Genomic DNA, 12,675 nt, shown 5'->3' on the forward strand with positions numbered 1-12,675 from the left:
GTCTGAATTAATTTTGGGGATTTCTATTTTTTTTAAAAATAAATTTCTAAATAAGGGACACTCCGTTTTGGTTTACACTACCACCAGTTTGGATTGACAAAGGTGTATAGCAGGGGACGAGGAGAGCTGCGCCCCCAATTTGATGGTCGTGCTTTCTGCGTTCACTAACGGAGGGTTGAGTCGCCCTTCGGGCCCTTTACCATCTTGAACGCTAGCTTGGACACCGATTCACTACAGAGGTGTGTGTAGGACTTGAATGCATCGGACTTCCATCGGCCATGAAAATGGATGGTCATGGCGTCCGTTCCAGCTCGGTACATGTGCGTTGCGCCACCATATCGAAGAGAGTGCGAGCAGGAGCTAGCATCTTCGCCAATTCTTGATGCCGCCTTTTTGATTGTGTTCGACACATCGGCCGTAGACACGCAGGCGGGTAAACCCGAGCTGTCAAGGAGCACGGCAGCCGGGATGTTTGCCGGGAGATCCCCTCGCGCTCGTAGAAGTAGCATTGCTCCCAGCACTGGGCAGACGTATTCGTGGCCGGAACGTTCAAGCATCCGCGTGGTTAGTAGACCGTTCTGGTTGGTTTTGGATCCTCGTAGCCGAATCGTGACGGAATGCGCTTCTGCTGGGCTACTTGTGTCGAAACCGTGGATGTCTGCTACCGAAATATCGTTGGCTCGGAGCGCGAACCATTTGAAGATAGTTCGTGTAATCGCTGCAATCTCAGATCTCCTCAGTAAGAAGAAGAAGGACACACACAGGACCCCCCACAGAGCTTGAGCCGCAGCGTCGTCGAGGTGTAACGAGGCAAAGCATGCCCCCAGAAGATGAGTTGAAATGGGGGGCCGTACGCTGACGGGGAGGGTCGATGCGGCGGATGCCTTTGAGCAGCATGCTGATATGTGGGTGGCCGATTGGAAAGTCATGACCTTCGGCCGCGAAAAAGTGCTTAATCCCATGAAGGGTGAAGAGGATGGTGGAGCTCTGAATCGGTTTTCCAGACCCATAACCATGCTGGAATCCGTCAACAACAAAAATGGAGATGATGCGTACTTGGTCGTTGACGTGCAGGTGCGTGAGTCGGGGATGGATACCTCGTCGAGCGGTCCAATTGGTCCATTTCGTCATGGCAGCGGCGTACTTGAAGAACGTGGAAGACGCAACGGAGTGAGAGCGGAGATACGTAGCCAAAGCTTGGCCAGATCCTCGGAAGTAATGGTTGGTGATATCTGCGACCATCCACGAGTAAGAAACGAAAACTTGTTAGCAAACGAAATATGAGCGCCGAGCCGTGATCCAGCATCAGCGCGAGCATTTTCGGCGCCTGGGGTATGAGAGGCCGAGAAGCAGAGACGGTAAGTAGTTTCCCACCAGCCCAGCAAGCGAATGATCACCTGTGCCCGTGGGTTACGGGATGCCAGCTTGGTTTGCCATGCCACCGCGGACGTGTTGTCGATCCGGAAATGAATGTGCAGCGGCCGGGACATCGTGGCTGCCCCACGCATGAACGGCGAAAGCACACGAGAGGAGTTCGCGGAAGTTGAGATCGAAGCCATTGCCGCCCGACGACTTGAACTCAGACACTAGGTGCGCCTCGGCGGGGCTGAATTAATACGTGAGGGCGGAACGGGAGGTTACATCCAGCGCACAGAGACCAAAATCGGATGCATCTGTTTCAACGGTGATGTCAGAGCAGGTTAAGGCGTGGAAATACTCCATGGCAACGCCGTTCAAACGGGGGGAGTGTAGTATGAGCCACCACCACTTGAGATCAGACTTCACTTCTGCCGAGATGGATACCGATGGGAAACGATGGAGCCGGGCCTCACGGACGCGTAGCCGTTGGAGAAAAGGTCTGGCTGGCCGGATGCACGTTGTCACATGATGGAGGCTGCCAAGGAGGGAGCGATACGACTGCCGAGAGAGTTGCGCCGAGTGAAAAGCCGAGGCCACAAGCCGACGCGCTTTAGCAAGTTTGGAATGTGGCATTGATACGATTCTGGCGGCGCAGTCAATTTTCAGTCCGAGGACCTTTTGGCTGCTGAACCAGTTGGTGAACTTGTCTTCGTTAACAGCGGTCGCACCCAAAATTGCTGTCATTGCGTAGCGCAGCGATCGCTCAGCGTCGCTGCAATTGGAGCCGACGTCTGCGGCGACGTAAACGTGGTCATCGACCCAGTGGTAGTTAAAGAAACCCGTCGGGCTGGCTTCGTTTGTGTGTGCACAATGTACATACGAAATTGCTCCACCCACAATTTCGTAGGAGCCAGGGGACCCGGTCCATCCAAACGGGGCACAGAGCTCGATTATCAGCGCGTCCTCCTCGTCGACGACGCCAGCAACCCATTGTACGCTGTCGCTGTGCAGACTGATATTTCGAAAGGCGTAAGCGACGTCGGCCATAATCATCACCTCGTGACTGGGATGGCTCTCCGCCACGCGGAGGACTTCTTTAGCGACAGCATCACAGTGGGTGTACTCCGGTGTTGGAATGGCGGCTGCATCGGTATGGTCGTTAATCGAGGCTCCCTCGGGAAATGAAAGGTCGTGAATGGTTCGACCAGTTGAGGCCGGGTCGCCACCGGACTTATCAACAACGCCAAACGGGCTCACGACGATCTCCGGCCAGAGATCGAGAATATCCTTGTCGAGAACCAGGCACCGCCATGCATCTTGTTCCTTGCGGATGTTTTTCCGGAGGACGTTGATCCTTTCACGAGCAGATCCATGGTTTGTAGGGCGAACAACCGAGCGCGTAAATGAATCTCGGATGTGAACACGGACGCCCACAATCTGTTTAAGTCGCTGTAGCTGCGGATAACCGGCACACGCTTTCTCAATTATAACCGGGCTCATGTGCTTGTTCGGGCGGTAGTCTTCCGTGATTTGACCTCGAATCATTTCGACAAATTCAGGCAGCGTCGGCCTTGTTTGGCGGACAAATCGGGACAATGTCTTCTGAAGTGGTCGATTTAGAAGATACACGGCACCGTCGTTGGACGCGCAGATGAGGGGATATGCCTTGGTCGGGAGCTGCAGGCCGACCGCGCGCAGGCGGGCAGAGATCGTGGTGATACGAGTCCATTCAATCAGCTGCTATCGTTCGTGTGCAATATTCTTCATCCGCTGCGCCTTGGCTCTCGTGATGACCGGCCGGAGAATTCGTTGACTCCTCCCTTTCGGTAGAGGGCTGGCCTTGGAGCTAAGCTTTCCGTCTGACTGTTGGGCATTTTTATTAAGATGCATTGGTCGAGCAGAGCTTGTGCCACCCGAGGGTCTCCTCCCAGCAACGTTGCTGAAGGGGGGCTGTATAGCCGGAGACTGTATGGTCAATTGGTGCTGTCTAGCACGGAATGGCTGTATAGCCACAGGTAGCTGTATAGCTGCAAGTTGCAGGCCGGTCGACAACGGGCGCAAGGCTGCCGTGGGATCCGCCTGCTTGGTGCCCGTCGTCCTGGCTGGAACTAAGCCAGTACACGATGAGGGTCGACTTGACTGAGCAGTTGGACCGGAGGAAGTCTTCCGGTCAGATGTGAGGGTGCTCGGTACCAACGCAGCAGCAGAAAGTAATGTATTTGTCTGCTTAACTGGGGTTTCTTTCCGAAAGAGACTCGAGCTGTCGACCTCTCGGCACCATCAGCGGCGATGGTTGATGGAGCGCGCGCCGTAGGTCTCGCTGACCCACTCTTGAACAGGGGCAGGGATACCGTCCTGTCAGTTGTGGGCGCGGCAAGGGTTTCCGCAGCGGTCGCGCGTTCCTCCGGAGCATGGTAGACCAGCGTGGTTGCGTAAGCAGGGCTCTTGTCCGCGACGATTGACAGGAAGCATGCGTCGGATGTCTTCCGGCACCGCCGGGCCTCTAGCTTGGTCGCGCGAATTGCGTCGGTCGGCGTCGGCGCGACGCTGTGGCAGCTGCGGCTCTGTTTGGGTCAGAGTGCTCACCAGAGCCAGTGTCCACTCGCTGGAATGGTAGTCAATGACCCGAAGGGCCTCACAGTAGCCGTGCCACCACTGAGGGGAGTCCGACTGCAGATGCCCAATGGCATTGCCCGGGAACTTATTCGCGTAGCGTAGGGTCATCACCACTCGCTGCGGCGTATTGCCTGGGTCCGCCGATTTGTTTTTGGAGACAAAGACTCGAAGGCGCGAAGTGATCTTGCGTACGTGATCGTACCTAAATTCGTTTCCGAAGCTGGCCAGGCCGTGGATTCCGTCGAGAATATCATCGTACGAGGCGCAAGTAGTCGTCGCTGGAGGCTATTGAGCTGAAGGGCTAACGTCGCTACCAAAGTTGCCGTTGTTCGAACCAATCACAAGCGATTCCATTTCTGATATCTCTCTGAAATGCAAGAGGGTGAGATTACGGGAGCCCAGGCGACCGCTAAATAATGCCATGAGCCTAGCCGGGTTGACCAGGAACTTGATACACTCCGCTTCTCTAATCCACAGGACGAAAGACATAGCAGATAGGGGCTTACCTTCTTGAGAGAGGAGATTCTTGAATGTCCGACCACCGGCAAGCAGGTGCGCTTGTGGCGGGTTGTATTCTCCTTTGGCCTTCTTGTGTCCTTCTGGGAAGCTGGTGCATGAGAGGTAGCACACGGCCCTTGGTGGTAGCTCGCCCCGAGCGTTAGGGGTGGTTCCGACCGAGCTGGCTGGCAGCACGCATTGCGAAGTACCCTAAGCGTCCAGCATGCGGAGCAACCGAGCATTCTCCTCCCTCAGTGCAGCTATTGCAGCGGATTCACCTTCCGAAAGCGCGACGGCGGGTGCAGCGGCTGCACGCGCAACGACAGCTGAGGAGCCGCTCGATCCATAAGCATTCATGAACTCTTCGAGATTGAAGCCGCTCCTGGACAACGGTGCTGCATTCGGACGCGCCAGAACCGTGGTCGGGAGGAGCGATGACCGGCCGGCCTGGCTGTCTTCAGCTGTGGAGTTAGGACTTGCTGCAGCCGTTGGGTCCACTGCAGCCTTGCGTGGCCACTTGCTCGACCGCTGACAATTCTTTCTGCGTGGCTGTCGCCGCCGGCGGTAATCTGGCCTCCGTCATCGGTGTCGACACAGGCGTCGGAGCCTTCTCCTCGAGGTCCGAGTCGTCGATCGTCGGGGCTGTGGTGCGTGCCGACTTCCGCCGAGGGGCTGTGACGGCACCCGACTTTGCGCTGCGCTTCGTGGGATTTTTGATTGCCTTCAGGAGCGTTGGAGCGGACGGCGTCTTCGCCTTGGCCGCATGCTTACTGGCCCGGAGTGGAAAAGGGTTCGTCGTTGACCGGGCAGACGATGCGGTCCATGGCTCGACTCCACCTGTCACGTCGACGACTTGAGCCATTTCGCTGTTCGCGATCGCCGCGGCCGTTGCCGTTGCCTGGGGCGTTGATGGTGCGCTGGTCGCAGAGTTGCTGTTCTCCTGATTGGTGTTCATGGTGGAGTGAAAAAAAACCTCTTCGCTGGATGTCTTGCTGTAGGAGCTAATTCTCGAGTGAATAATGACAGGCGAGGATGACGGCGAGTGGAGCTCCGGTAGATTGAGCAAATTGAAGTAGAAAACACAATTTCTCCCGCACGCCCTACAGGCTTTGCGGTCGAAACATACCTTTACAACATACCTTAAATTGGTCACTTCGCTCCCATTCAACCTGTGAACTGCCGCTCACTTAGAGTTTGTCTACTCTCGGAAGCCAACTTCGTCTAGCGCAAAGTGCTGGGTGTTCCACCCTCGCAGAGGATACAGTCAACGGACTCACGGAGCCTTAGCAAACCGTGGCAGGATTCTAATACGTACCATTTGTCGCCAAGAAGTGGGTAGCTGACGACAAGAACAATGAAGAAGAAATAATTATTCTCACCACAATATCAAAGGGTCCTTATTTGGTTCGCAACTATTTAATTAATGAAGAGGATATAAGCTCCTCACATAGTTCACAAAGGGTTCATAATGAGACTGCGTCAAACAAAATGTTACTTATGAATCTAAGTACGAATCGCGATTTTAGCACTCTAAACGAAAGCGGGGCGTCTCCTCTATCTTTTGAGCCCTTATAAGCTGCATAATGCTTAAAACTGAAAAAGTTGTGGTCGCTCAAAAATATTATCATCATTTATGGGCCCTCGAAATGACGATACATTTAGGAGTGTTGTGAGCTCAATATTTTTTCAATTTTAAAGATTCAAGTGTTATTTAAAAGCTCTTGTTAAAAGCAATTGAATAAGGGTAGTTTTACAGTTGTTTCGATGGAAGTTTACAATAAATGTCGCTGTTTCGGTTAAGTGCCAAAATCAATTGGCCAGCTTTAAGCTCGATTATCTCGATAACTCTCAAAGGTTCATAAGTAACATTTTGTTTGACGCAGTCTCTATTATTGAGCTGGCTACTAAAGTGCTAGACTAGATGTCGTTTCCACTTGCACACCTTCTCTCTTAAGGCATCGCCGTTTGCTGGTGGTGGTGGCCTTCGTGGGGGTAACCGTGTCCTTCATGAACGGGTTCGGACTTGTCGCCCTTGATCTTCTCCTTCACGGCATGCATTTTCTCCTTCGCACGCTCCATGAGAGACGGCGAGAGAGACTTTTCTGCAGCCTTGATCTGGTGGTCTAGCGCGCTGAGGCTGAAGTGGTCGCGAAGAATCTTACGCACGAGCGTCTCCACGGTCTCGGAGCTCCCCATGACGCCTCCGTTATCGTCTTTATTGCCGCCGAGAGCACCGCTGTGGTGGCCCTCATTCCTGACACCCCCCAACATGCCTCCGTGTGCATTTCCTTCTTCCCGGTTCTTGTCCAAGACACCTCCGCAAGATGCACTGGTGTTTCCTAAGAAGCCGCCGTCCTCACCTCGCTCGTCATTGTTCTTTCCGAACAAGCCACGGTCTTCACCTCTCTCGTTCTTTCCGACGAAGCCACGGTCTTCACCATGCTCATTCTCGATCTTTCCGACAAAGCCACGGTCTGCACCACTCTCGTTCATACCGACGAAACCACGGTCCTCACGTCGCTCGTTCTCGTTCTTGCCAAAGTACCCGCGATCATCTTCTCTCGCGTTGTGCATCTCACCTGTACCATGCAGTCCGCGGTTGTCTCCCATTCCCTTGTTATTGCGCCCACCAACGGCGGCATCAACTCGTCCTTTGACGCCCATGCGCTGCTTGTTCTCTCTATCGTAGTTGCGAGCCGTAGTCTTCAAGGTTTCGATGGCTCTGGCCGTCGAGTCCATCATGTTACGAGCAGAAGCGATTTCCGTCTTGGACGGCTTCTGGTTCCTGTTGATCTCGTGGGCCACGTGTTTCAGGTCCGAGGCCGTATCCTTGGCATTGCGCATATCGGTCCGCATGAAGGACGCCGCCGTATTCCTGGATTGATTGCCATTGCGACTGTCGTAGTCGGACAGGTGCTTCTTGAGCAGCTTCAGGCAGTTCGCCGTCTCATCAGCGGTCTCGTTCAGCACTTGCTCTAACTTGAAGAATTCCTCCTCCGTGGCAACTTTTTGATCGGTGTGTTTGCCCATGACCTTGGTTGTTGCAGTGATGATTTGGTTGTTGAGATTGGCTGGTCGGTATCGATTGTCTGAGGAGGAGTCCGACATCGGGTGATTTTGAATTTCTCAGATCTTTTAGCAGCCAACGAAAAGGTTTTGACGGAGAAGTACAAGTATGAAAATTTTGCGAAACTCGACGATCGAAAATATGACTTTTTTGAGCAACAAGAGCAGTACTGGATTCGTCAGTATCTGAGGCTAAGCAGTGCACTGTCTAATAGAATTAACCGCAGACTTTTTTCTTACATGTAATGGAGCGGAAATGGTCATAGCGATTCAACTACAATTATCCAGTCAGTACTTGTGTGTGAGCTTTATATGAGGACTTTGGTATCAATGACATCCGCGACAGTGTTGTTCTTGCCGTTGAGGAAGCACTACGATGGCTGCAGCAAAAAACCGAAAATTTAAAGTCTCCCATTGTAGGGCTCATCCAAACGCTCTCTTCGCCTGCTCGTTCGAGTCGTCGTGTCCGCTCATTCCGACATAAGGTCTGAAGTACACAAGTCAAAACACAAAATTATTACTGTAGTAACACAGCAACAACCATGGTCATGTGCAAGCCTAATGATCACAATATCGCCATCGAGGAGGAATTCCTCAAGTTGGAGCAAGTGCTAAACCAGACCGCCAATGAAACGGCCAACTGCCTCAAGCTCCTCAAAAAGCATCTATCCGACTACGACAGCCGCAATGGCAATCGTTTTAGGAACACGGCGGCGTCCTTCATGCGGACGGATATGCGGGATGCCAAGGATACGGCCATGGACCTGAAACACGTGGCCCACGAGATCAACAGGGACCAGAAGCCGACCAAGACGGAAATCGCTTCTGCTCGTAACATGATGAACTCGACGGCCAGAGCCATCGAAACCTTGAAGGCTACGGCTCGCAACTACGATAGAGAGAACCAGCAGCGCATGGGAGTCAAGGGGCGAGTTGATGCCGCCGTTGGTGGACATGGGGAGCGTAGTGCTTTTGCCGCCTCGTCCTCCTCGAGCTCGTCGGAGTCGGACGGTGGTCTCTTTGGTAAGAAAGATAGCGGAGAGAAACGCCGAAATATCTCCAACGAAGACAATAACGGCGGCCGTGTCGTAGGGAGTTCAGAGACCGTAGAGACACTTGTGAGAAAGGTACTCCGTGACAACTTCAGCCTCAGCACGCTAAACAGTCAAATCAAAGCTGCTGAGAACTCGCTGACACCGTCTCTCATGGAGCGTGCGAAGGAGAAAATGCATGACGTGAAGGAAAAGATTAAGGGCGACAAGTCCGAGCCCGTTCATGAAGGACACGGTTACCCCCACGAAGGCCACCATCACCAGCAAACGGTGATGCCGTAAAAGAGAGAAGGTGTGCAGGTGGACAAGACTCCTAGTGTAGCACTGAAGTAGTCAGCTTGATACTTTATGAAACCGCTTCTTGGTGACAAATAATTTCTATTTGAATCTGCCAAGGCTTAACACGTTAGAAACGCAGGGGCTTTGTTTTATATGAGATATCATGGGGTATCTCACCAATCGCATTTCCACATGCTTAACTTATTTCCTAGTATTTACAAAAGAGGGTGTCTCAATTCATCTAATGGGGACTTTCCCCTAAAGATAATGGCTTCATGTTCTGCGCGACAAATGACGAGACAATAATGCCACCACTCCTGAGCGGATTCCGTTGGGCGTAGGTACAATCAAAAGCATTAGGATGGCTGCAGCAAAAAGAAATTCAAGATCACCCAATGTCGGACGAGTGACTCGTTAGCTTGGCTCAGTCGGACTTGCCCCGCATCGTTCATTTCAAAACTTGATCTCAAGCACACAAATCGATACCGACTAGCCAATCTCAACAACCAGCTCAGCACTGCAACAACCATGGTCATGGGCAAACACACCGATCAAAAAGTTGCCACGGAGGAGGAATTCTTCAAGTTAGAGCAAGTGCTGAACGAGACCGCTGACGAGACGGCGAACTGCCTGAAGCTGCTCAAGAAGCACCTGTCCGACTACGACAGTCGCAATGGCAATCAATCCAGGAATACGGCGGCGTCCTTCATGCGGACCGATATGCGCAATGCCAAGGATACGGCCTCGGACCTGAAACACGTGGCCCACGAGATCAACAGGAACCAGAAGCCGTCCAAGACGGAAATCGCTTCTGCTCGTAACATGATGGACTCGACGGCCAGAGCCATCGAAACCTTGAAGACTACGGCTCGCAACTACGATAGAGAGAACAAGCAGCGCATGGGAGTCAAGGGACGAGTTGATGCCGCCGTTGGTGGGCGCAATAACAAGGGAATGGGAGACAACCGCGGACTGCATGGTACAGGTGAGATGCACAACGCGAGAGAAGATGATCGCGGGTACTTTGGCAAAAACGAGAACGAGCGACGTGAGGACCGTGGTTTCGTCGGTATGAACGAGAGTGGTGCAGACCGTGGCTTTGTCGGAAAGATCGAGAATGAGCATGGTGAAGACCGTGGCTTCGTCGGAAAGAACGAGAGAGGTGAAGACCGTGGCTTGCTCGGAAAGAACAATAACGAGCGAGGTGAGGACGGCGGCTTCTTAGGAAACACCAGTGCATCTTGCGGAGGTGTCTTGGACAAGAACCGGGAAGAAGGAAATGCACACGGAGGCATGTTGGGGGGTGTCAGGAATGAGGGCCACCACAGCGGTGCTCTCGGCGGCAATAAAGACGATAACGGAGGCGTCATGGGGAGCTCCGAGACCGTGGAGACGCTCGTGCGTAAGATTCTTCGCGACCACTTCAGCCTCAGCGCGCTATACCACCAGATCAAGGCTGCAGAAAAGTCTCTCTCGCCGTCTCTCATGGAGCGTGCGAAGGAGAAAATGCATGACGTGAAGGAAAAGATCAAGGGCGACAAGTCCGAACCCGTTCATGAAGGACACGGTTACCCCCACGAAGGCCACCACCACCAGCAAACGGCGATGCCGTAAAAAAGAGAAGGTGTGGAAGTGGAAACGATATCTAGTCTAGCACTTTCGTAGCCAGCTCAATATGAGCCCTTTGTGATCCATGTGAGGAGCTTATATCCTCTTCATAAATTGAAAGAGTAGCGAACCAAATAAGAACCTTTTGATATTGTAGTGAGAAGAAAAAATCCACTTCATTGTTCTTGTCGTCAGCTACCCACTTCTTGGCGACAAATGGGACATATTAGAATGCTGCCACGGTTGACTAAAGCATCGTTACCTTGACGCGAGTTGTGCGAGTCCATGGTTGATCGAAAATGCCCACCATGACAACCGTTTATTCGGAATTTGTAGTTCTGTAGCCACTTGGCTTTTTTAACGACACAACCAAGTCCTCGCACATATTCGTAGCTGGTAGAGGTTCGGCGCGGTTATCTGGTGTGATGTGGCGGTAGCCATCCTTTGTATACCAGCGCTTGCCACATCAGCAGCAGAAACGATATATTTGGCATCAATGGAATAATCGCTAACCAATACTACAGTGTCGTATTTCAGATGGATACAGGCCATTTGCCATTTTCTTTCATTCTTGTTGGTGTTTTTGGTAGATCGAACATGTTAGATAGCGCAGTGATTTCGTTTTTGCAAAGAAGTTCATGGGGCATATCATCATCTCACCAATCTCATCTAGATGTACTTAGTTACTAAGGAGGGTGTCGCAATTCATCTAATGGGGACTTTCCCCTAAAGATAATGGCTTCATGTTCTGCGCGACAAATGACGAGACAATAATGCCACCACTCCTGAGCGGATTCCGTTGGGCGTAGGTATCACTCGGAAGCGTTAGGATGGCTGCAACAAAAAGAAATTCAAGATCACCCAATGTCGGACGAGTGAATCGTTAGCTTGGCTCAGTCGGACTTGCCCCGCATCGTTCATTTCAAAACTTGATCTCAAGCACACAAATCGATACCGACTAGCCAATCTCAACAACCAGCTCAGCACTGCAACAACCATGGTCATGGGCAAACACACCGATCAAAAATTCGCCACGGAGGAGGAATTCTTCAAGTTAGAGCAAGTGCTGAACGAGACCGCTGACGAGACGGCGAACTGCCTGAAGCTGCTCAAGAAGCACCTGTCCGACTACGACAGTCGCAATGACAATCAATCCAGGAATACGGCGGCGTCCTTCATGCGGACCGATATGCGCAATGCCAAGGATACGGCCTCGGACCTGAAACACGTGGCCCACGAGATCAACAGGAACCAGAAGCCGTCCAAGACGGAAATCGCTTCTGCTCGTAACATGATGGACTCGACGGCCAGAGCCATCGAAACCTTGAAGACTACGGCTCGCAACTACGATAGAGAGAACAAGCAGCGCATGGGAGTCAAGGGACGAGTTGATGCCGCCGTTGGTGGGCGCAATAACAAGGGAATGGGAGACAACCGCGGACTGCATGGTACAGGTGAGATGCACAACGCGAGAGAAGATGATCGCGGGTACTTTGGCAAGAACGAGAACGAGCGACGTGAGGACCGTGGCTTCGTCGGTATGAACGAGAGTGGTGCAGACCGTGGCTTTGTCGGAAAGATCGAGAATGAGCATGGTGAAGACCATGGCTTCGTCGGAAAGAACGAGAGAGGTGAAGACCGTGGCTTGTTCGGAAAGAACAATTACGAGCGAGGTGAGGACGGCGGCGTCTTAGGAAACACCAGTGCATCTTGCGGAGGTGTCTTGGACAAGAACCGGGAAGAAGGAAATGCACACGGAGGCATGTTGGGGGGTGTCAGGAATGAGGGCCACCACAGCGGTGCTCTCGGCGGCAATAAAGACGATAACGGAGGCGTCATGGGGAGCTCCGAGACCGTGGAGACGCTCGTGCGTAAGATTCTTCGCGACCACTTCAGCCTCAGCGCGCTAGACCACCAGATCAAGGCTGCAGAAAAGTCTCTCTCGCCGTCTCTCATGGAGCGTGCGAAGGAGAAAATGCATGACGTGAAGGAAAAGATCAAGGGCGACAAGTCCGAACCCGTTCATGAAGGACACGGTTACCCCCACGAAGGCCACCACCACCAGCAAACGGCGATGCCGTAAAAGAGAGAAGGTGTGCAAGTGGAAACGATATCTAGTCTAGCACTTTAGTAGCCAGTTCAATATGAACCCTTTGTGATCCATGTGAGGAGCTTATATCCTCTTCATATATTAATA

The 12,675-nt window shown here is 52.6% G+C and overlaps 4 protein-coding genes across 4 annotated transcripts; 3 read left to right on the forward strand and 1 right to left on the reverse strand.

Moving 5' to 3' along the window:
* Window positions 1-6,423: 6,423 nt before the first annotated feature.
* Window positions 6,424-7,581, reverse strand: PITG_13326 (uncharacterized protein; the record flags this gene model as incomplete). The annotated part of the gene is made up of 1 exon (XM_002899927.1): window positions 6,424-7,581. The coding sequence occupies one exon, from the start codon at window positions 7,579-7,581 to the stop codon at window positions 6,424-6,426; it is 1,158 nt and encodes a 385-aa protein (XP_002899973.1).
* Window positions 7,582-8,021: 440 nt separating this feature from the next.
* On the forward strand, window positions 8,022-8,873 carry PITG_13327 (uncharacterized protein; the record flags this gene model as incomplete). The annotated part of the gene is made up of 1 exon (XM_002899928.1): window positions 8,022-8,873. One exon carries the CDS (start codon window positions 8,082-8,084, stop codon window positions 8,871-8,873), a length of 792 nt encoding a protein of 263 aa, XP_002899974.1.
* Window positions 8,874-9,308: 435 nt separating this feature from the next.
* On the forward strand, window positions 9,309-10,489 carry PITG_13328 (uncharacterized protein; the record flags this gene model as incomplete). The annotated part of the gene is made up of 1 exon (XM_002899929.1): window positions 9,309-10,489. One exon carries the CDS (start codon window positions 9,399-9,401, stop codon window positions 10,482-10,484), a length of 1,086 nt encoding a protein of 361 aa, XP_002899975.1.
* Window positions 10,490-11,414: 925 nt separating this feature from the next.
* On the forward strand, window positions 11,415-12,561 carry PITG_13329 (uncharacterized protein; the record flags this gene model as incomplete). The annotated part of the gene is made up of 1 exon (XM_002899930.1): window positions 11,415-12,561. The coding sequence occupies one exon, from the start codon at window positions 11,476-11,478 to the stop codon at window positions 12,559-12,561; it is 1,086 nt and encodes a 361-aa protein (XP_002899976.1).
* Between the last annotated feature and the right edge of the window lie 114 nt (window positions 12,562-12,675).

Source organism: Phytophthora infestans, genomic scaffold (assembly GCF_000142945.1).
Source record: "Phytophthora infestans T30-4 supercont1.28 genomic scaffold, whole genome shotgun sequence".
NCBI lineage: Eukaryota > Oomycota > Peronosporomycetes > Peronosporales > Peronosporaceae > Phytophthora > Phytophthora infestans.